Source organism: Pseudochaenichthys georgianus, chromosome 24 (assembly GCF_902827115.2).
Source record: "Pseudochaenichthys georgianus chromosome 24, fPseGeo1.2, whole genome shotgun sequence".
In the NCBI taxonomy this organism is placed as follows: Eukaryota; Metazoa; Chordata; class Actinopteri; order Perciformes; family Channichthyidae; genus Pseudochaenichthys; species Pseudochaenichthys georgianus.
The window spans coordinates 30,666,520-30,689,670 of NC_047526.1; the positions used below are offsets into that span (position 1 = coordinate 30,666,520).

The following is a 23,151-nucleotide window of genomic DNA, read 5'->3' on the forward strand; positions in this document are numbered from 1 at the left end:
CCCGCTTCCCTTTTTGAACTGCATTTGGGTCCTACCTTTTTCCGAACCGTAGCAGTCATTACAGTATTTTTACCGACAGAATACTTTTCTACTGATTCCTTCTAGGATACATTTGTAAGCACATTGCAGTAACTCACCATCGGTTGGCCACTCATCACCTCCAACAGGTCAAGCAGCTGAGACCCATCTCTGAGGTCAGAGAAGAGGTCGGACACAAAAGAGGCAGGGCATCTCTGTAACAACACACAATTAAGTCTTAATATTATTTTTGCCAAATTAATGAATGAGTTAAGGTTTCTGACCTGTTTATGTTTTTGCAAACCACATAAGAAAATCTAAGGCGCAACAGGAAGCAAAATGATTTATGTGAAATGTGATCTTCCTGGTTGTGTACCATGTTGCTAAAGCTACAACACTGTTTATCAAGCCGTGTATTTTGCAGTGACGTGATTTTGAAATGCTACATGTAGCTACTTTGTAAATTCAGTTTTGTATCCTAAACGTATTGCAATGACACTGAAGTGTGGCTCACAGCTTTAGGTCGAATCACAACAGAGAAGTTTGTCCTCTAGACATAATGGGAGTATGTCCTGTTAGGGGTCGTCATTGCCCCCATCTTGGTGTAACAGCTGGTTATGAACCGGTGACTTTATGGACATGAGGTTATGAAGGGGTGCCTGGATTCAGATTACGTGCTGTGCTGCCTCACGGAACCACTATTTATACTCCAGCCGGGCGTCACCAGCAGATCAAGGACTCTTCCAACAGATCCTCTGTAAGCGGCTTCACTGCACCTCACCGTCTGAACAACGAGTCAGCATGTGCTTCACATCATTTACAGCCCCACCACAGCACGACGTCATCTCAACACTTTAAGTACAGTTCTCCAAAACATGCGTTCATATGCTAATTAGTGTTTAAAGGGCGCATATTGTGGACAAGCAGGCAAACTCTGGGTGTAACATTTCCACACCCGTGATCATACTTTGCTTGTGACGTTTCATACATTTAAGGTGCTTTTTGGACATAACACTCAAACGTTAAGTGAACTTAATGTGAGAATGTGGAATCAGGTAATGGTAGATTCTGTCTTACACGTGAACTGATGCTGCAGACATGTTTAACTTTTTCTCACAAGTCCCTTTCTGCATCACTCTAAAAAACGAATTTAAATAATCCAACAGCCAAAGATATAACATCCTAAAGATATATCCTATTTTAAGCCCCAGGTCTTTATTTACTTGTTAACATCAGCTGTTTGATACTTCCTGCAATAGGAAAACTGCTTAGACACGTCTAAAAGAGAGTAAATCCACCCTGCTTTTCGACAAATGTAACAAAAGTTCATTTATTCCATAAGCATGACATATTAATATGATATCTCAAAATACAGTACCTTAGACAGTTGAGCATTCATCCAGTTGGTGAATGTCCTCTTCTGAATCTGTTCATGCTCCACTGTTGAGGAAACAGACAAACACATTGTAAGAAAAGCATGTATTGAAGTGAGTATCTGATCACTGGCTTCATCAATCAGACTGATTTATATAAAACAAGTCGTTCAACTTAAAGAATGTGCTAAAGCATGTTTTCTAAGACTGAACTATTCATCTTTAGCTGGACTGAGAAGAGCAACTAATGCAAACAAATGCACAGAAAAATTGTCAAATATATTACAGTATCTTCCTCAAAAGCAACATGACCTTCCCTGACTTTCCCTCTCTGAAATATGCTTCTGTAAAGTCCGTGATAATCCTGATATTTCAAAATACAGTAGCAGTAGGGTCTGTGATCTAAGCAGCCGGAAGGCCATAAGCTACTCACCCACAGCAGAGGAATAAAGGACCTTTCGACACGCCATGCTTATAACTAATAGTCAATAAATCCATCAATAAGGAGAATAGATTGTACTTTTAACAACATATAACTAACACCACATGAGCCACAGTGGCCGGCTTCCTGTTTGAGCTAAAGTAAGGCTACCGTCTCAGATCTGGCTGCCAAGACAGTGACAGACAGACATAGATACTGAGAGACACAGCAAATATACACAGAGACACACACAGCAGTGATGGACTCTGAAGCAGACATATGCACACACACATTGAGGTGGTTTTGGGCATACATGGTACTGGAGATGTCTCTAAGCTTGTGTTGCCAAAACATGAATATTTAACTCATTATAACGGTTTTTTTTCTACGGTATTATGGAACAGCAACTTAAAGAAAATGCAGGTAGCTTTGGTAATGTATTTTAGCTTGAAGGGTATACTGACAAGTACAGTAGAGCTATGTGAAACATGTTGGTTATCTTTTCATCAAATGAAATAATTTCCTTTAATTCATTTCGGATTCATTTTCATTTAATTTCATTTTCAATCTTTATTTCGAACAGATTAAAAAATAACAAATGTGAAAAACAGAAAACCGTATTGTTATAATACAGTATTTATCCACATTCATGGTAATATTTGTATATTCAACAAAAAAACAAAAAAAGTCTTCATATTAATAATAATAATAAATCATGTGTCCGAAAGGGAGCAGGAGGAAGCAAATGCTTATTAATTCCCACCCCTTACTTGATCAATGATTGTCCTTTAAATCATTATGCAAGTTATTCCTACATACATTTACATTTATACAACATATACAATCATTTCTCATCTTCAATCACCTCTCTTTATTCTCATATTTTTCCAAAAAAGTGTTTCTGTACATCCTTTTAAACGGAATTATGCTTTGTTTTAACTCCTGCTCCAAACCATTCCATAAAATCACCCCACAGATTGTCATACTCATACTTCTCAGAATATATATATATATTCAAAATATATAACTACTTTAATTACAGTTATATATAGTATGAATAACTGTATTTAACATAACACAGTGGGTGTGTCTCATAATGCTATACTCTTACTTTTTTAAACCTTTAACAACTATGTATTGTATCTATATGTAATAATGTGTCTGAAGAGTTTGCAGTGCTTTCTAAACTGCAAAATGACACATCAGAGGTTTCTGATTTCATGCAGACCAAACATGGCTATTATTCTAAATAAGTAGTGGAGACTAGTTTGTGATTCAGTCTGAAGTGTTTGTTTAGGAGCAAGCCAAGGCAGGAAAGTCCTGAGCATTGTAATCACTCCACTCCACCCAGTTCGCCTGACGTGCCAGCACAAACAGCAGCAAATAGCTTCACCAAATAATAATACGCTTCTGCTCCAGGCCATTGTAAGGCAAATATGTTTATCAGGTAAAGAAAAACAATTATAGATTCTTACATAGACTTCTTACGTTAAAGGTGCCATGTATCATATTGTTCCCATGGTTACACTTAATTCAACATTTCCATCATTTTCAAACAGCATAACAAAATTGTTAGTACAAGCATGCTTGGTAACTAAATATCCGTCTGATTAATGAACATGGTTAACTTACAAGTTTATTTTCAAAGAATAAAGCAATCATTACACTTTTACTGTGCAGTAGATAGCATGAAGTCACAACAAAAAAATGAAAGCAACGTGACTCAAGAACAATTTAGACCAGGAAATGAAATGTTCCTTCTAACTAATGATGGAGTCACACGGAGACTTGTTGATGTTACCCAACAAACAGATCAGTTTTTCCTATTTCCTTATTATAACACAATAGTTCATTGTCCTTTCAAAAATCATGTATGCTATCACATGGCTAGTAACACAATTAACAATACTGAAAGAAATGAAAGAGAATTGCAATGCAGCAAAAACAAAGAGATAATATGTAGGCATTTTGTAAAGAGTTCAAACCAAACACAAGCCAGGAATCTTCATATATCATTGTCATCAATAGTAAGAAAAACGAACGAAAAGTGCCTTCTATTGCATGTGGCTTTTAACAAGCTGCTAACTAACTAGTTCATTTAAATGTCAGAAAAGTTTAAAAAGTGTAATCTCCACACATGTGAAATAGTAAACAGATTATACAAATGGTCAGTGCACAGGGAAACATCACCTCCACTCTCAGCACACAATCATTTAAAGGTGGGGTAGGTAAGAATGGAGAAGCCAGCTCGAGTGCGCTAGAATTTGAAAATACACAGCCTGAACAAATCTGCCACTTCCTTCCAGAGCCCCTCCTCCAACACACATGAACGCGCACATGACCAATGAGGGCACGAGATAAGTTTGTGCACAGGTGGAAGGCTGACGGGCAGGTAGGCCATCCAGTTACTTTAGCCGGCTCAGATGATTGGTCGTGCTTTTTACAGCACCACGGCTTCCACAGATGACATTTTTGTATGGATTTGTTGTCAAAGCACTTCAGATATTCATTGCTATCAGGATGTTAAGAGCATTCCATGGAATATAACAAAGTGTATCTCGAGCCGGTTTCTCAAACTTACCTACCCCACCTTTAAAATATATTTATTTACCACTTTCATTTTCACTTTTCAAGCACTTCTTTAGTTGATGAACACATATATATTATTACATTACATGTTACTTGTTAGACGCTTTTATCCAAAGCGACTTACATACAGTATACATCAGATCCTAGTAATGCAAAATGGATTGAAATCTCCTCAACACATTTCAAAGTTTAGCCAGCACGGTTTCTCCGCTGCAGCACATCACATGTCACAACATCATGTACAGGAATAGACTGACCTTGGAGGAGCATGTGCACGTTGTCGATGTCCAATGGAATGCCTCCATCGTCTTCCTCTGCTACACCTGAAGCCATGTAGCCTCTGACCACAGCAGGAGATCAACCTCAGTAAAGATGCACAAGACGTAGATTAGAAAGTGTTCCACTGGAGAGAAATCAACAGTACCAAGGGTAAATACTGCAGTGTCCACGTTTCTTCCATAACATTTAAGTTAACCGCCTCCACGGTTTGATTAGTCACGTTATGAACACACCCATACACACCCATACTTTACCTCAGACAGACACAAGTACACACTTGCAAACATTCAACAAAGAGCTCAAATAAATAGCTGCTCTGTATGGAAGTAGCAAGTCTACAAACACACACATAAATAACAGGCCAGGACACATGTCTTCAACATACCTGTAGTAGGACTGTAGTCACGGATCACAGCTCGTACATAATGTCTAACAATGAAGAACAGTAGGGTGTGTAACATGAACACTAAATATCCTCAGCTGTATCCTTTCAGATTGGCTCAACTCTGCGATGAGGTCCCTTCAAATAGGACTTGGCTGTAGGTGCTCATAAATGAAACAAGGTGCCTCTTGCCTTTTTGAGCATGAGGACAAACAAGAGTGGAAAGTCCCGCCCACGCTCACTGCAGGCCCAAATCTCATTCAAATTTCTCTTGGCTAAAAAGTAATCACATGCTCACAAATGCCAGTCAACTGGTTTGGTTTCAGCTGTTTGCAAAAGTAGATCCTTGTTACTGATGTTTCAGGAAACAAAACACAGTCAGTGTCTCTGGAAATGCACTTTTGTTTAATGTATTAATGTGAAACTGTTTTAAGTTCCTTTTAGGGGTCATACCAACTTATGACATGTTTGTTAAAAAAATGAATCTTCCTTTTCTCTCTCATTTGGTTTCAAGTGCTCCTTTAAGGATTTTCCATTCACCTGAAGAGCAACAAGGTGCACCGACAGTGGAGCCATTACACAATGCCAACTTTACCCTTGACAGCAGTGTCAGTGTTGTATTTGTTGTTTCACTATGGTGATCAGACATAGTTGAGAGTCTGCATGGGCAACGCAGCAGCTGCACCCTCACCTCAAATTCCCACCTCTGTTATGGCACTGGCACCAGAAAGCAGAGCAGCAAATAAGATAGTTACAATGTTCCTGTGGGAAGTCTAAAACTATCTAACAAAGCATGATATTGGAAAAGAGACACCATGATGTGAAAGTAAGGGGTTAGAAGGTTATTGTAGTGTATGTCCACAGCATTTTTCTTCACACAATCATGCAAAACACTTGTTGAGTTTTACGATTGTTGACTTATCCATCCATACTGTTAGCTTTGCCCGGAAATCCTCAAAAGAAGAAACATTCAGAATGACCTAGATAGATACGCTTTATACCCTTTGTTGACAGAACGGATAAAAAATAACGTTTCCTTATCGCTAGATGGAAATTGTAGTATCAGTGACATAGGTGAAACAACATCAGATCAAATGTAAAGGTATTACATTTGTTTTAGCTATAATAGATGCATGTATTGTACTGTAAGACCCGTTTTTTTAACATAACATCATTGGTTTCTTTAAACTTTATTATATTTAATTATAATTAAATGGTTCTGAATCTGTAAATATGGAAAAGACTGTGCACTTTTCACAAATGTGTGTGTTGTGAAACAGCAAATAAACCCGATATTTCAAATTCCTTTAAAGAAAACGTTGAAAGTAGAAAAGAATAATGTGTGTTATGTCAAGTCCTCAGGGTGGAGCTAGCTAGACAGTTATCAAAGTAAACGTATTCGTGTACCTCCATTTGGTGGCGCTGCATATACAAACCTGCACAGCGTAGAAGAAGACTTCACCACGACTTTGACGATTAGCAACAGAGCACTGACCTTCTCACTGCAGGGACAAACTGAAAGGTAAGGGAAGAATATACACGTATTAAGCAAAGTAACTTCATTCTAAACAGAAAACCCGTTGTTGTCTCACGCCAGCAATTTGAAATGAAGCTATTATCTGTACTTAGTGTAGCTTTGTTTGCTATTCTTGCAGGTGTACTCAGTTAGCGCGCTAGCTTCCTGCTACTAGCATTCTCTATGGTTGTACTGTACAGCTGAGGACATGCTAACACGCTAGCATCTATCATTGATTGAAATAGTTAGCTATACAAGTTTAATTACATCAACATTGATATCATATCTATATAACCGCTTTGAATACTATCGTTTGATGTAATGGGCGTGTATTGTACACATAAAGCTAACCATGACTGCCAGGTTGTAATGTTAGCACTATTAGCATTAGCCAAATAAATGACGTTGTTGTCAGTAATGATAACTTATTTGACACGTCAATACAAATAATGCATCGTTTCCCTATAACAGTAAATGTATTGAGAAGTGAATGCGTGCCTTTCTTAACATGTTCTTTTAATCAGTATTTCATAGGTTTCCAAAGTCCGTAGCAAGGCCTGACATAGCTAAGGGTCACTGAAGCTTTAAGCAACCCAACTTGATATCGACTAATGTTAACAATGCAGGATTCAACTACAAACACGTAGCTTTAGTCAACATTACAGCAGTATAACATCGATTATGCCGGAAGTAGGACCTATTTAAAGATTAATTAAATATCCAAAAATAGTTCTAGGCAAGTTTATTTATAGAATACCCTTCAACACAAGTAAATTCAAAGTGCTTTCCTTAAAAACATTAAGAGATATGTGCAAGATATAGTGCAGCGGAATCACATTATAAAATGACATTTTTAAAGACCTAGCAAGAGAGCACAGGATCAGAAAATCAGTAAAATTGTGAATTAAGTTTGTTGTCTCTCAAAAAATGAATGACCCTTTTTAGGCTAGTGTTTCTGATGTTCCAATGATGCCTAGACTGAAATAAACTGTATTAAGACGATGCCCTTGCTGTTTTTCTCCCATAGATGGCTGGGAGCGCATTTGGAATCTTTTTGACCAAGATGAGCCCTTACTACACTAAGGCCTACCAAGAGGTCTGGCTGGGAGTTGGCCTCTATACATTCGCATACTCCAGACTTGCTTTTGGAGGTGAGTTGAACTCTTTTGTTCAGTATGTTGAAATTGAAGTCCATAATAAAAACAGTATGTAATGTAGTTAGTTTTTTGTTATGTAATGGGATATCTGTTTCCAAATTTGCCGTCATCACTTTGATCGTATATTGTGGTTCTCATGAATTGATCAACTAAAATGAAGGGAAGCCGTGATAAAGGTGACATTTGTTGTGGTGCATATGATACTGGAGAAGAACGAGTACTGTCGTTTTAAAACATTTTAGCTTGACTTGTTACACATATTTGGGATCTCATGACATGCTTAGTCCCGAGTAAATGTAAGCAGCTGAAGTTGCTTGGATACTTAAAAAGCTGTGTTTCAGTGGTTTGGGAACATTTTAATTAATACCTTTCTGTTTCTTTCTTTCTCAGGCAAAAAGGCTGAGGATGCAAGTAAGTAGCCATACATTTGTGTTTAATACTATAGGAGTACCTGGTATTGGTAAATAACATGGCACTGGTGGGCAAAAGCATAATTGTTCTCACACAAAATATAATGCTAGCAAAGCGGAGGGTGTTCACCTTGTCCTGTAGATTGATACAAAACAACCTGATCAGCTTTCTATCAATGTTAGCTAGCTTGTCTGCAACCAACTTGACTCAATACGTTGTTTTATTACATTGAATTTTGTTTGGTTTTAAACATGTCCTTTTTGCGCTCTTCTTTTGCAGAGTCTGCCCATTAAGTCTTCCACCATGCCAACCAACCCTCCCCCTGCTGTGAAAATATGGCCCCATCGTTAGTCCAGAAGTCCAGCTTCACATTTGAATTTTTGTTAATATGGAACCAATAAAGTTGCTATCTAAAACGTATCATTTCGTTGTTGGCTTTGTTGGGTCTATAGAGTGTAGTCACATTATTTTGTTCAGCAGTAACTGTTATTATAAAAACAGAGAGCAGGTGACGGTGTCTATAGAGAAATAGGACTGGGGAATATATCCATATTGTGATATGAGACAAGATATCTTAGATTTAGTTCATCGTAATATGGAATACATGTAGTCTTCGTGGTAATACATTAAATGTATGTTCTCTGAATTCCCCAGATGTCAGAGAACATCAATTCTATCGAATGAAAATAAACGCGTAAATATTTTGTGAAAGCATTACATCTAATATTGTTGCATTATCAAGGTATTTGGTTAAACATTGTGATATTAGACTTTCTTCATATTGCCCTACACAGCCTATGAATGTATTTCAACATGGTCAATAGCACTTTTAAAAAGGGATGCTAGCTAGTGTGGAGCTAAGACTTGAATAATACTTTTGGACATCATGAGACATTTTCTCTAACCAACTACTGAATCTAAATTGTGTCAATGATGTTTAAAATTGGAGTAAACAACATTCGTAACTATAAACCCATCCACAAATCAGTTATTAAATCGTTTTGGTTCAGTATGTATTATGCAGTCCTGCAGTTGTGCTACAATGAGTGAGCTATTAAAAGCTAATGAATCACAGTTTGGGTTTACGTTTTAACTAATTGACTGACAGAATAAACTCCAGCACTGCCATATTTGGTCATGAGTGGATGCGTGAGTTGTCGGTTAGGCAAGGCATCACTAATTTAATCAACTATGTGTGAGGGGATTATCCCAATTGAGCCTGCTACAATACACTCAACCCTTTTTGCTTTTACATCGGAACTACTCGCTCTGGGTTTTGGCACACCGCAACACGTTTGTTGGCAAAAAAAACGACAACAAATGAATCTGTTTCCGTTTTCAGTTTGGTTCAGTGAACTAAGAGTGATTTGACCAGAATCCTGCCTGGGGCAAAAGAGGTTTAGTGCTGAGTGAAGAGATGGATACACTGATTCCACTTCTGCAACATCAGAATGTATGTGTGCTAGAAATGGGACTTCTTTAAATGGAGTCAATACTCTGAAAATTGTGAATATGAAATGTTCTTATTTGGAAACTATCTCTATCAGCGCATTATATTAAATGTAAGCATAACATTCACCTCAAAACCAGTTAAAAAAGAATATGAACATTTTAGTAGTAGTAGCCTTTTGCAGAGCTGCCCTCCTTGGGACTGAGGAGAATTGTTTCTGACAGGAGGAATGAGATATACCGGTGTGTGGGCATTCATGAATTTGTTCTACCGTAATGTCACATCATTAAATACATGTCTGGCCTGAGAGTCTAGGGGAGCTGTCATGGTGGCTTACTGCCCCTGGTTTCCAGTTTATCATGCCGGCTATACAAAGTGCATTGAATAAAACATCATGACGGCCCCTTATATTTCATATACTGTCTATACTGGTGGTGTTTTAGGGATTGGAACATTTAGCATGTATAGTACATATTATTCTGGATTATTTCTGATAAAACATTAACCTTTAAAATCACATTTTAATGTTTTAGTTGGCTACTTTTGTTGGATAGTAATTGTCTCTATGTTTGTATTTTTTTTAGACTTTAAATCTTTGTTTTGTAAAGCACTTTGAATTGCCTGTTTTGCACTGCCTTACTATTCCTAAAAAATACATTTAATGATACTCCAGTAAATCACTTTAGTAAATGTACCACCCTGAAGGTACCTTGGGAGGAAATATTGAGAAATCCTACCTAGAAAAGTCCCTGCATCGTTCACCTAACCTGCCACCCACACACCAGATGTACCTCTGTGGACAAAGTGCTGCAATAATTGATGAGAAAACATGAAGCTACATGGCAGGGTATCAATCAAATAAGCTTAGGCCAGATAGAAAGGAAGCTTCTGCATATGTGATCTCCATTATAAATGATAATAAACTCGTGTGTGCTGTCTTGTTCTCGCGTATGTGTGGGGGTGGACAAATCCTGAATGACAGAGAGGGAGAAAAGAGAGAAAGATCTTACTCTCCCTCCCACCCCTTTTGCGCACCGACTGTGACTGCGCTCCCTTTTTCCTACATTCAAACATGGCGAAACTCTTTGCCATCATACCACCACCACCCTCTCCATCTCCATCGTTATCACCACCACCACCGCTATTATCTTCCCCGTTATCAGCACCCTTATCTCCGGTAGCGTGATGACCCGGGAGGATGGAGAAGTTGTCGGCGAGCCTGTCGGAGATCACTTGGAGCCCGTTGGCGCTGCCTTTGGACGCGGTGGTCAGCAAGTTCCGTCTGCCTACTCTGGTGCGCTTGGCACACGGTAAGAAACTGCCGGTACCGGGGGAAACCACCGTTAAATAACTTTTAGCACTGTTGCATGACAAGTATTAACTGGCTCTAACGTTCCACCCTTGTTACAGGAATCATGACAGTAGGAATATGTATGACTAATATTGCATCCATGTCATACTTTTATCGAGGTGGATGTGTTTAACACGGTTTTTTAATGTGAATAAAAACGCAGGGTGTGAGAACAACTGAAGCAATTTACAGAAAAAACTCAACCGTATCAAGAATGGAAGGAAAATATATCGCTTCCGGTAAAAGACTTCAAAATAAATTTCCAACCTTGATAGTTTTAAAAGAGAAGTAACACCTTTTACATGCCTAACTATCACTTTTAAATAATTAAAGTTAAAACCGAAATGTTATCAGTGTTTGGAAGTTATGGACACATTTGCATAATCTTGGCAATACAAGTTATATTCTCTCTAGCAAACAAATACAATATTTTTTAAATCTAGGCACGCATATTTTAATTGGGATTATTAGTAATACAAGTTTAAAACAGAAAATGTGTACATAACGAAATATGGACAAATAAGTGCGGCTTATCTTTCTGAAATGCAGTGGTAGATCACAGTCAACAAACTAGAGGTTATGACCCAAATTTGACATCATCCCATGTTAATGAATGATATATTATAACCTTTACACTCAGAATTTCTGTAGTTTATATTGTTCGTAACAAACACTATTATATTGTTTACCAACATTTGAAGATGCTGTTTTTTTACTAAATGACAGAGTTTAGTTGTCGATAAGTATTATGCATGATACTTAAATAATGAAAATGAATAATAAGTTCCTGGCAACTGAGTGTTTTGCTAATGTAGCATAACTTAATTTGCCTAATGGGTTCAAACAAAACGTTGCATATTTGCTCTAAACTAAAATAGCTTTATAGTGCATACATTATTCATAGTTCTTTCAATAAAATTAGCACTGCCTTTCAAATTACAAAAAAAGGACTGATTGTAATTTGTTAAACTCTATCATTTGTTTTTGCAATGTGTTGGTCATTATTGATTTAATTAAAGGAAAAATAATACTTTTTGGAGGGGTAAAAGATATATTGGCACAATTGATGCTCTTATTTTGAAACTACTTGTGCCCAGTATTTCCGTTATTATTTCGTTTTAATCTGGCCACCTTGATGCAGCTGCAGCATTAATTCTCGGACAGCGATTTATTTAGTTCATACACCAACCCGGGAATCACTCAGAAACATTTATTATCAGTTTTCAATGCATTTGTTTCATGTTTTTCCGCCAACATGATTCTCTCAGACTTGGTGTCTTTACTTTGGGAAGGGTCGCTGGGTGTCATGGACAAAGTTGTTCCAGTCCAGCGAGTCCCGGAAAGCCACAAAGTGTCTGTTGTGTTGCTCAAGTGCTGCTCAATTCTTTTCATATGTAAATGCTGTAATCTGTCGGTGAATGTGGTGAATACTAACGAGAAGCGACGAGGAGGAAAGCCTCCAACTTTCCTTCGTGGGCAGAAGCGCGCACCCGAGCCGTGTCCGAAAATTACGCACCTTACTTCTGGTGGCGCGCGTGTCATTGAGAGCACCCGTAGGTGTTTATTAACTGCACGGAAGTTAACTCACACAGATGCCTGCTTGTTTGCTAAACCAGTCAACCCAGTTGGTTAGTTATTAACAAAAGGGCATGATGTCAGTATTTCATGCAAACAACAACAATGTTTTTCTGCATGGAGAGAATGTGGTTCAGTGGTAGCCTTAGTGAGTGTGGGGGTGTAATTCAGTGTGAAGGGGGCTACAATTCAATGCTATGAAATCAAATACTTACCCTACAAATCCATTAGGCAATTCTCAAACATGTCAAAACATTACGTTTCAGTTAACCCAAATCACATTTAAACATGTTCTCACGTCAATTAAGTAGAATTAGCTGTGGTAGTAACCAGTGGAAAGTAAGGTGGACATTTACTTGTGCTGTCAAAATCGTCTTACTCTACTTTTTTTATTATTTTATACCTTTACTCACCTACATTTCAGAAAGAGTACTGACTTTTTGCTTCACTACATTAAAATCATCAGTTAAAATATATAAATATGTAAAGTTGGCATCCATCCGCTGCAATGATGAACTGTTGCTACAACATTTAGGCAAGTTTACATGTTAAACTAAACTCTGGAGTAAAGCGCCAATCTGTTTACGGATTATTCTCACGTGTGATACTTGATAGTTTACGAACCTTATGTTGCTGATAAAAGGTGGACTACTTTGCTACCAGTTTGGCTGTTTAGTTGTTGGTTCCTCACCTTACTGTTGACAGTTGTCAGTATTTTGTATTATTGATTTGAAATAAAATCCAATGATAAACAAAAAGGTCTCTTTTACTCTTTTTTCCATTGCAACTTTCAAAAAATGTAAGACTTTGGGTTGTTTGCAATGGCTTCTTTTCACTGAAACGCATGCCTTTTTACATCCAGCACCCTGATGACTAGTGGGATCTTGCAGTAACTCATATAAACAGCAATGTTTGTGAGTCATCCAGAGCAACCATATTGTTTATGGAAAATGGCAATGCTGTTGTTTACAATTCTTGCTTTGAACGGAAAAAAGTCACATCCATTGTTCTGGTCTGGTAGCTGAAGTTGTATCGATGAGAAATACACGTTTATTTGAGTGGCTCAGTTACCACAAGGCATAACATTGGAAAATATGTCTTTGTGATTTGGGCCTAAAAATAATTTAACATGCAGCAAAACATTTTGACATGTCATCTCATCTGTCCGGTGTTTGTTTTCAAACCACAAGCTATCCATCAGTAAGAAGAACAATCCATGTGCATCAATGTAAGCTATGGGTAAAGGGTAGTGTGTGAATGTACCACTGTGCCATCAGCAGAAATCAATGCTGTTGTGCTACATGCAAACAGAGCTGTGTGTGTGTGTGTGTGTGTGTGTGTGTGTGTGTGTGTGTGTGTGTGTGTGTGTGTGTGTGTGTGTGTGTGTGTGTGTGTGTGTGTGTGATATAGCACCATCCTGATCAGTAGGTTAGGGGTGGTGAACCATCCTTTATAGTGGTAATTATGGACACTGAATCCTAAATGCATGTGTGTGTGCTTGTCTGTGGCGAGTGTTTTACATTGCAGGCGCTTTTATCCAAAGCGACTTACACTAAGTGCTTTTCATTTACTGAGCTATATAGTGTGATCTTAAAAATGTAAACCTGTTGTTTCATTATGTTTTCTCAGGCCGGTCGACGGTTTGTTGATCCTAATTCATTTGTGTGTGTGTGTGTGTGTTCCAGGTGAATGTGTGGAGGGCTTGTCGGAGGAGGATGTGGTTCTGTTACACTCCTGTCGTCAGTGGACCACAGTGACTGCCCACAGCCTAGAGGAGGGACACTACGTTATCGGACCTAAGATAGACATCCCTCTGCAGTACCAGGGTGAGTGCGTGCACACACACACACACACACACACACACACACACACGCCCAAAAATGTCCTACTCAGTCAAAGGTTTGTTCTCACCCTAAAAGAAAAACAATTTCTCACTAAATCACTCTGGGGAAAAATGTTGGCCGAGTTTAACCTTTTCCACTTGCTCTATTTTTGTTGGGACAAAAAAAACTAAACTTAAGATACTAAAGACAGTAAGATAGCAATGATAAACTGATGGTGGCAAGTCATGTCTGATGGCTTGCTCTAAAGATAAATGAATTAAATACAGTCAGTTCAAGTTTAGTCATGTATTCCCACGTGAACTCATGAGAATATGTCTTGAATGAACACATGGAGATGATACCAGGGGAAAGGTCTTCCATTTGTTGATTAATGGTAATCTATCATGAACTTGGCAGATCAAACAAAAAAGATTAGATGTTTAAAGTAGGACATGACTCAGAGGCAAAATATTCCCAGAATCAAGAAAACGAGTCCCAGTTAAATATATGAACTGGCAGAAAAATCTGGCACGACCCAACAAGCACCCACATGTTCAACAATATGTTATATACATTATGTTTGGGATGGAAGAAGACATGGAACTTATCAATACAGAATGATACTGTCAAAGTGTGGAGGACGACGAGTTTAACAACTGCAAAGTCACTTCACAAGACAAAACAGGAAAATTCTTATTTTAGGGGTTAATACAATACATTAACGCCTAAACAGCTAGGTGCAAACATGTGGGCGAAAGCAATACCGGATATCGTACTTATTGGATTAGATAATCATTTCCAACATGTGCCGTATATGGTCACATTTAAGGATACTGATTTGGACACATACTCACAGCTGTAGACAGTAGATGTGACCGTGTGAGTCCTCCTGTCCATTGGTCCGTCATCTTCCTGCTGAATGAATCCTCCAGGATGACCTCACCGGAGCTCCATCCCATTGATGGGACTGTACGACCGGTCGCATTATTCGCTGTGTAACTGGATCCTAATGCCTCTTATTCATTGTTTCCTCCACTGATGGAGTGCTGATGTCACCTCACACTGCTGCCGCCTCTCAGGCTCCTTTTCGGAAGAATGAAAAAAAGAAAAAAACAAGAGTGGTAGGGGTTTTGGTGAGATCATTGTCATTTTAGACATTTCAGCATAATATGGCAGTATTAGCAGTTAGGAGCAGACAGGTTAGTCCAACATGTATAATTGTGACAGTTGTTATTAATAGGAGCCGTCTAGGTTCAATAATGGTGGTCAACGCATAACCCTCGCCCCAGAAACTTGTGGCTAGCCGAGTTGAAATTCCCAACGCGAGGAGAATTGGATTCATGTGCAGAGTTGGTTTTATAATCGGTCTAAATTCCTCCGACCTGGTCTGTTTTGACATTTAATTTGAGGGGGTCAAGATTAGTTGTCTTAAGCATCATCTGGCTGTCGGGTGATCAGATGGATTTCTGACGTGTCTGCCCAGCTGTAAAAAATTCAAAGCAGCAGGTCCATGCTTTTTGTGTGTCCATTTTTGTTGTAGATTTTGCCTTGAAAAGTGTACAAGGAATTAAAATGGTTGCGCTGTTTGAATATGGGCTTCACTGTATCAAGTAGGTACTAGCAAGACATTCCAAATGGCTTTGGTATTCTTTATTTGAAAAGTATTATTTTATTAAAAGTATATTGTATATTATATCAGACATTATTTTCAGTTGTGGACAATTGTAACCGTATACATTCGAGAAAAGCCAGACAACAAAGTCGAAATGTATGCATACTTCAGAACTACCTCTCTGTCTCTTTAAATAACAGGTGAGTTGTTGTTGCATCAGAAGCCGGTGATGAGCTAATGTCTGTGTGATGACTTCATGCAGGAAGTCTAAATAAGCTTAGGAGGAGAGCAATATAGGTTCCTCCCTGGGGATAGACAACAGGATGCTCCCTCCTTCTCATCCTCTCTGTCTGTATCCTCTCTGTGCATCAGTGAGGCAGTCAATGAAGACTGAAGGGTAGAGGACAGAAAAGCTGAATGAATGGGTTTCAGGGAAGCCAGTGGCGCCACTGCCACCCCTGTAATGTGAAGCTGGTGACCAAAGCCTGATGTGTGGGAGTTAGCAGCCTCTGTGAGTCAGTTGTTCTTCTTGGAACTAGGGCTGAACGATTAATTGATTTAAAATCGAAATTTGAAATGATGCAATTATAAAATCGCAAAGCCTGCAATTTTTTTTAACATTTTTTGTTGTTCTTCTTGTGTGTCAGTCATCCACACCAATCAGAAGTGCTGTGCTCCACATGTACCAGCCATTGTTAACCAATCAGAAGTGGCCCATGATAGAAGGTGATAGACAGATTGATCCAATCACCTGCCAAGTATCTTTGAAAGTGCCTGCCCTTTCCAAATGGCTTCCAATGGAGCTTTCTTAGATGGTTGTGAAACAAAGCATCTGAGTCAGGTTAGCAATGCTCCATCACATGTTTCTATTACAGGGTGAATCTTAAACTGAAGCTCGACTTTAAAGCAACCCAACGGAAGTTTCATGTACGTTTAGTTCTTTCACTCGTAGCTCGGGCTGCGGGGGTGCTGGAGACGGGAGCACGTTGATGCGACCTTCCTAGCCGGAGATATGGCCGCATTTTACAATAAACTTTGTTGGGTCACTTAAAGGTGGGGTAGGTAAATTTGAGAAACCGGCTCGAGATCGCTAGAATTTGAAAATACACAACCGGAGAAAATCTGCCACTTCCTTACAGAGCCCCTCCTCCAACACACACGAACGCGCACATGACCAATGAGGGCACGAGATAAGTTTGTGCCCCGATGGAAGGCTGACAGGCAGGTAGGCCGTTGTACTTTTTACAGTATTACGGCTTCTACAGACGAAATTTTTTTATGGATTTTTTGTCAAAGCACTTCAGATATTCATTGCTATCGGGATGTTAAGAGCATTCCATGGAATATAACAAAAAGTGTATCTCGAGCCGGTTTCTGAAACGTACCTACCCCACCTTTAAAACAAATATCGCAAATCGAATCGCAATATCTGTCAGAAAAATCGCAATTAGATAAAAACTACATTTTTCTCGGAGTAATAGTATGTGTATATGTTGTTACATCTCAGTTCTCGCTCAATAATCCTCTTACTTATACAAATGTCTGTAGTTTTGTTTGGTAAAGTGGCAATTCTGTTTAATTTCCTCCTCGGTCCTTCTGGGAATGTTGGTGGTGGGTTTAGTTGAAAAGTACTTGCTGGTATTGTTCGGTGAGTGGAAGCTCCTTATCCTGGGGGCTCTGTTGAATTTGAAGGTGGGGGGTGGAGGAGAAAGAGGGGGAGAGAAAAGGAGGGAGGTGCTGGCGTGGAGGATGGGGGATTTTGGTATTCAGCTCTGCCTCCCAGACAAAAAAATCTCATGTCTCTTTCCCTCACCCACACACAATCTGAGAGCCAAGGAGAAAAAAGGAACATCCTTCAAGGGTTGCATTAGTTAAAAGCAATCCCAGAAGCTGCTAAATAAGAGGAAAGGATAGTTGGAGTTTACAAAGGCTGATTTGCACGCATCCTAAAATGCTTCTTTACAACCTTAAAAAGTTGCACGAGCCCCAAAAAGTGGTTCCAAGAACACAAACACAGTTACTGGAGTGCCTGAGTGTAAAGGGTTTACAGACGGAGGAGGGGATGAGCAAGAGGAAGAAAGGGTGAAAGTGTGCGAGTGTATGTGTGAGTGTCTCCATGGTGATGTGTCTCTGCTCAGCGTGAGAATGGGGGTCCTTTATTGGTTTCCATGCCAACCCTGTCGGCCTTCGATTGGCAAAGAGCTGGTGCCAGGTCAGAGGTCACAGAGGTGTTTTTGTATTCTCCTCGTCCAAACAGTGTCTACTGCGGAAGTACGTGTTTGAAGTAGGACTGTCGAATAAAAAATAAAGACGGGACAAAAAAAACCTCTCCTTTCCTTCCTCCTTCGCTCCTCTTTCCTTGCCCCCTTCCTCTTCTTCCGTCTTTCTCCTTACCCTGGGCTCCCTCTGTCTTATGCTTCCCTCACTTCCTTTTCGAACTTACTTCCTCTTCCCCTGTCCATATTTGCATCTACCTCCTTCATCCTTGTCTTTCTTCCGTACTCCGTAGGGAAATTCAAGTTGTTGGATGAAGACCGAGACGTCAGGGATCCAATCCAGTATTTTTCCAGTGTGGAGGAAGTAGCTGGAGTCTTCCCTGACCGGGTCTTTGTCATGGAGACGATCACGTTCAGTGTCAAGGTTTGAGAAACATGAGAATATCCTAATTCAAGTTTCATGTCATGTCCACACGCTCATCATACATGTATATGCTGCAGGTGGTTTCAGGGGAGTTCAGTGAGGACAGTGAGGCCTACAGCTTCACTCTGCAGGCTGGAGATGAGCTGTCACTCATGGGGAAGGCGGAGCTTCTCTGCGCCACGCCCTCTAAGGAAAAGACGGGACTGACCGCGCTCTTGAGACGCCTCGGAAAGACTCCCAGAAGTACGTAAGACGAAGCTTTTGAGCTATATGTTTTATGGAGTGCTTGGAAGTAGGTGTGCATTCATCCTTGGACATTGATAATAATATTGTCTATATGTATATAAAGACACTGGATGCGATGCTTTCTCAGAGGGCAGCCACAAGTTGTCTCCGCTCATGTGGAACAATCCGACCTTTACCATCTCTTTGACTCGTTGGCTAATCCTCTCTGTCTCTGCCTCTTCAGGTAAAACTCCCTGCCTTGTCTGTATGAACCATCGCACCAATCAGAGCGTGAGCCTACCCTTTGGTTGCCGTGGACGCTTTTGCACACGCTCCCCTCTGGAGCAAGGCATGCTGGGAGGGGAGCACACGGTACGCAGCATCATCGAGAGGGTTCGCCTCCCCGTCAATGTGTCGGTGCCGTCGCGACCCCCGAGGAACCCCTACGACCGGCACGCCGTCCGAGAGGGCCACCGCTACAAGCTGCTCAACATCGTGAGCAAGACGGTGGTGCTCTGCATGGTGCTCCGCCGGCAGGAAGTCTCCCCCTCCCACTTCCTGCTGCTACGCTGCATGCCCCGGTTCAACGTGGCCGAGGCCTCGGGTCACACAGCGGCGCTGGAGAGCCTCCTGTTGAGACACGCCTTCGACCCAGATGCCTACTCTCGAGCTGTGAGAGAAACCAGGCCAGAGCTGGAGTGTATGACAGAGGAGTGTGTGAGCCCGCGGCGCTCTCGCATGTGTGTGTCGGGTCAGGACTCCTTGGCACCGGCACTGCAGCACCTCTCCATGTGCGGGTATGGGGGTGGGGACGGCCTATCACAGCGCTGCAGGGACTCTCTTGGAGAGCGGCTGGGGGAGGGGCCAGGTGAGGAGCGGGAGTATGTGACTCCGGAGTGGACTGATGCTGAAATGAGGACCAGTGAGGAAATCCCTTACGAGGAACTTTGGACCAATCAAAATGCAGAGGGCTTGGGAAAGGAGCCGAACCTCATCTCCTTTCATTCCACGTCCTCATTGGACGGGTCTCTTGGTACCGTGGTGACCAGAGTGTCTACTCCGCCGCCTGTACCTCCAAAATCTGATGCTGTGAGTTCACGTCTTCGCCTCCTGTCTCTAATCCTTCATATCTATCCACAGCCGCATCCGGTTGTTAAAAGTCCGGATGCGTGTTTTGAATTATTCATACACAACAGCTTTTAAACCTCACTGGCCACAATCACACACAGACGGATTTCCTGGAAAGCCTGCCATACACTCACAGTACATAAATACACATACATATATATAACCAATTATGCTGGTACACGTGTGCTGTAAACTGGAATATGTTGCTCAGTCGCACAGAGGCAGCTTAGTCCTGTGTTACGGTGCAATACTGATGGAGCCTTTGGTCTTAATAACGACTACATTATTATTGATTTCACAATGAAAGATGCCTATAAAGCAGCAGTCGAGCAATTCATGTGATTAGAATAGAAAACAAGATTGTGTTTACTCTGCATTACCACTTCCCTGAAATCCATTATCAGTAAAACAGGGTGGATGGTATTTGCTGTGTCTTATAGTGTCAGGTTTTAGTATGAATTAGGTTTATTCAGAAGAAAAACTGAGCTTAGAACCAGGTTTTTGTAGCTGTGCTATTCTCCCTTGGACTTGTTAAATGGTTCTTCAAGGCTAATGTTTGTAGGGGGAGAATAATCACACTTTGTTTTGCTTAATTAACTATGTTCTGGTGGCAGCTAGCAGCGGTACACAGAGAGAGTGTGGGTGTTGAAGTCTGCTGTGCATCTGGATTATACCCTGCCACACAGTGTTCTTCATTCCCTGATATGTAGCCTGCCAAGACACAGTGTGTGTGTGAGGCGGGGGGTTTGTTTGAGGTGGAAAGGTCACCAAGTTTGACATTTACCAAGCAGAACACAGAGAATAGCCAGCACACACACACACACACACACACACACACACACACACACACACACACACACACACACACACACACACACACACACACACACACACACACACACACACACACACACACACACACACACACACACACACACACACACACACACACACACACACACACACACACACACACACACACACACACACAATCCCATAAAACCTCCTGAGTAGTCAAGTTTTGGGAGTTAACTTTTCTGCTGTGGTGATTCTCATTCTGTGTGTGTGTGTGTGTGTGTGTGTGTGTGTGTGTGTGTGTGTGTGTGTGTGTGTGTGTGTAGGTAAGAGAGGAGTGTCGCTACTTGATCGCCCCTCCCGTTCCCCCCCGCTGCTCTAAAGGAGGCTCCATCTCCAGTCCAGTCCCCAGTCCTCCTGTTCCCCCTCGGTTCCCCAAAGCCTCCACCTCCCCGAGGCCCAACCTCTCCTTCTACTCCTCTGGACTTCAGGACAGGTACAGCGGGGGGGCTATGTTTCTGAATGCAACAAATCAGCGGTGGCGGTTGATGTGAATTGAGCTAAAGACATCAGTGTTTCCTAATCAAAGGATGCCACCAAATCTCCTTTGAAGCAGTTGATATACGAAAGTTAAGAGGGAAAATATTCACTTCCTTTGGGGAAAGTAATTAAATAGGACCAGTGTCGTTAGATTTCTGCTCCCATTGGATCTAATGCTAACACAATGACTAAAACTATATCAACGTATAGCTACATATAGCACCCTCTCGCAAGTATGCAAAGAGTAATCCACAGATTAAGGGGTGCCAATGTATAACTTCCCTGACTCGAGATGGACCAGAGGTCATTTTTTATTCAAAGCTTTTATCTTGTCTAAATGTGTGGCCTACAATATCAACAATGCAACCAGCATGCCAACGGATAGATGTTTGGTCGAGAGTGTTATTCTATCAAAAGCTCCAGTTTAAATACTTGTATTTAAACTACAGGTATTGATTACTTTTGACCTCCAAATGACAAAATAAATGCTGACGGGGCAATAACATGTGGATATGGGAATATAACTAAACTATAGCCCAATATATTTATATGATTTCTCCTTTGTATTGGTGTTTCGATATTAGAACCTAACCTCACTTTCTCCTGCTCGGCTCCAGCTGCTCGCCCTCTCCAGATGCCTCCCTCTACTGTTACCCGTGCTCCTGGGGGGATTGCCCGGCCCCTAACCCCGCCAATCCTGAGCCAGTCCCTGCCAGCACCGCAGACCCCACCTCCGCCACTCCTCAGCCAGCACAGGCCACCTGGGCAGAGCCGTGGGTGGACTCCTTCTCCTCCTCCGGACCTCGACTCAGGCCTCCACAGAGTCGGTTTGCTCCTTTTGGGGCATTAAACCCCTTCAACCGCCAATCCCCCTGCCCCTCCCCTGAGCCCACTCCCAATCCCACCACAGATTCCTCCAGAGGTGCAGTGGGAGGCGGGACGTCCACAGGGGTCACCGAAAGCTTGAACACTGACCCCACCTGGCGACCTCCTGCTGACCTGTCTGTGCTCTCATTGGAGGAGGTGTCGGCCTGCCTGCGGTTCATTGGCCTATCAGAGGCAGCGGTGGGCGTGTTCCAGAGAGAGCGAATCGACGGCAGCCTCCTGGTGCAGCTGACCGAGGACATCCTGTCACATGACTTCCACCTGAGCCGACTGCATGTCACCAAGATCACACAGTTCATACAGGGCTGGAGGCCCAAGATCTAACACACGTACACGTACACGTACACACGTACACGTACACACACACACACCACACACACACACACACACACACACACACACACACACACACACACACACACACCAACACACACACACACACACACACACACCACACACACACCACACACACACACACACACCACACACATATACACACACACAATCCTGATAATGTGCCTGTTGGCTACTGAGCCATCCTGAATGTGCCTTTCACTGTGACTAAGTGGTTGCTGAGCCCCACTGACTGAAGCTGAGACTTTGCTGAAGGAAACCACGCCACCCTGTGGTCAAACTGTCGAACTGACACTCGAGTCTGACTGCAAATTCCTGTCTGAGTCACAGACTGGGACTAGTTTACTAACAAATAGCTACGAATGGGAGCTATATGATTAAAGTGCCCTGTTTCAATTTGTCTTTAGGGAACATAGTCACGAAACATCGTTATACTTTGAGACAGCTAAAGGTTTGAGCAGTATGGATTTGTGGGGCCTCCATGCGCAGCTCCATCAATTCGGATATTCCTTCATTCTCCATATAAACTGGAGGAGTTTCATTTGAGTTTTCTCATTATAAAAAAGTTGCATTGAAGTAAAATTCCCTGCCTTTGTGGATGTTCAATAGGAGGGATGGTACATTGTT

At 41.3% G+C, this 23,151-nt stretch overlaps 3 protein-coding genes across 3 annotated transcripts in view; 2 read left to right on the top strand and 1 right to left on the bottom strand.

The window, feature by feature from the left end:
* The window catches only part of syne2a (spectrin repeat containing, nuclear envelope 2a), a 125,998-nt gene extending 120,720 nt beyond the window's left edge, over positions 1-5,278 (bottom strand). The window contains 4 exon segments of the mRNA XM_071201925.1: positions 138-233; positions 1,397-1,458; positions 4,659-4,763; positions 5,066-5,278. Of these exon segments, the coding sequence (XP_071058026.1) occupies positions 138-233; positions 1,397-1,458; positions 4,659-4,734 (234 nt within the window). The 5' untranslated portion in view covers positions 4,735-4,763; positions 5,066-5,278.
* A 1,194-nt stretch (positions 5,279-6,472) lies between these two features.
* atp5mj (ATP synthase membrane subunit j) lies at positions 6,473-8,566 on the top strand. The gene is made up of 4 exons (XM_034076159.2): positions 6,473-6,584; positions 7,606-7,729; positions 8,126-8,146; positions 8,426-8,566. The coding sequence occupies exons 2-4, from the start codon at positions 7,606-7,608 to the stop codon at positions 8,437-8,439; spliced, it is 159 nt and encodes a 52-aa protein (XP_033932050.1). The 5' UTR covers positions 6,473-6,584; the 3' UTR covers positions 8,440-8,566.
* A 2,021-nt stretch (positions 8,567-10,587) lies between these two features.
* Positions 10,588-22,535, top strand: gareml (GRB2 associated, regulator of MAPK1-like). Its single transcript, XM_034076229.2, has 7 exons — positions 10,588-10,906; positions 14,208-14,348; positions 18,467-18,597; positions 18,675-18,840; positions 19,067-19,911; positions 21,072-21,241; positions 21,903-22,535. The coding sequence occupies exons 1-7, from the start codon at positions 10,795-10,797 to the stop codon at positions 22,492-22,494; spliced, it is 2,157 nt and encodes a 718-aa protein (XP_033932120.1). The 5' UTR covers positions 10,588-10,794; the 3' UTR covers positions 22,495-22,535.
* Positions 22,536-23,151: the final 616 nt, after the last annotated feature.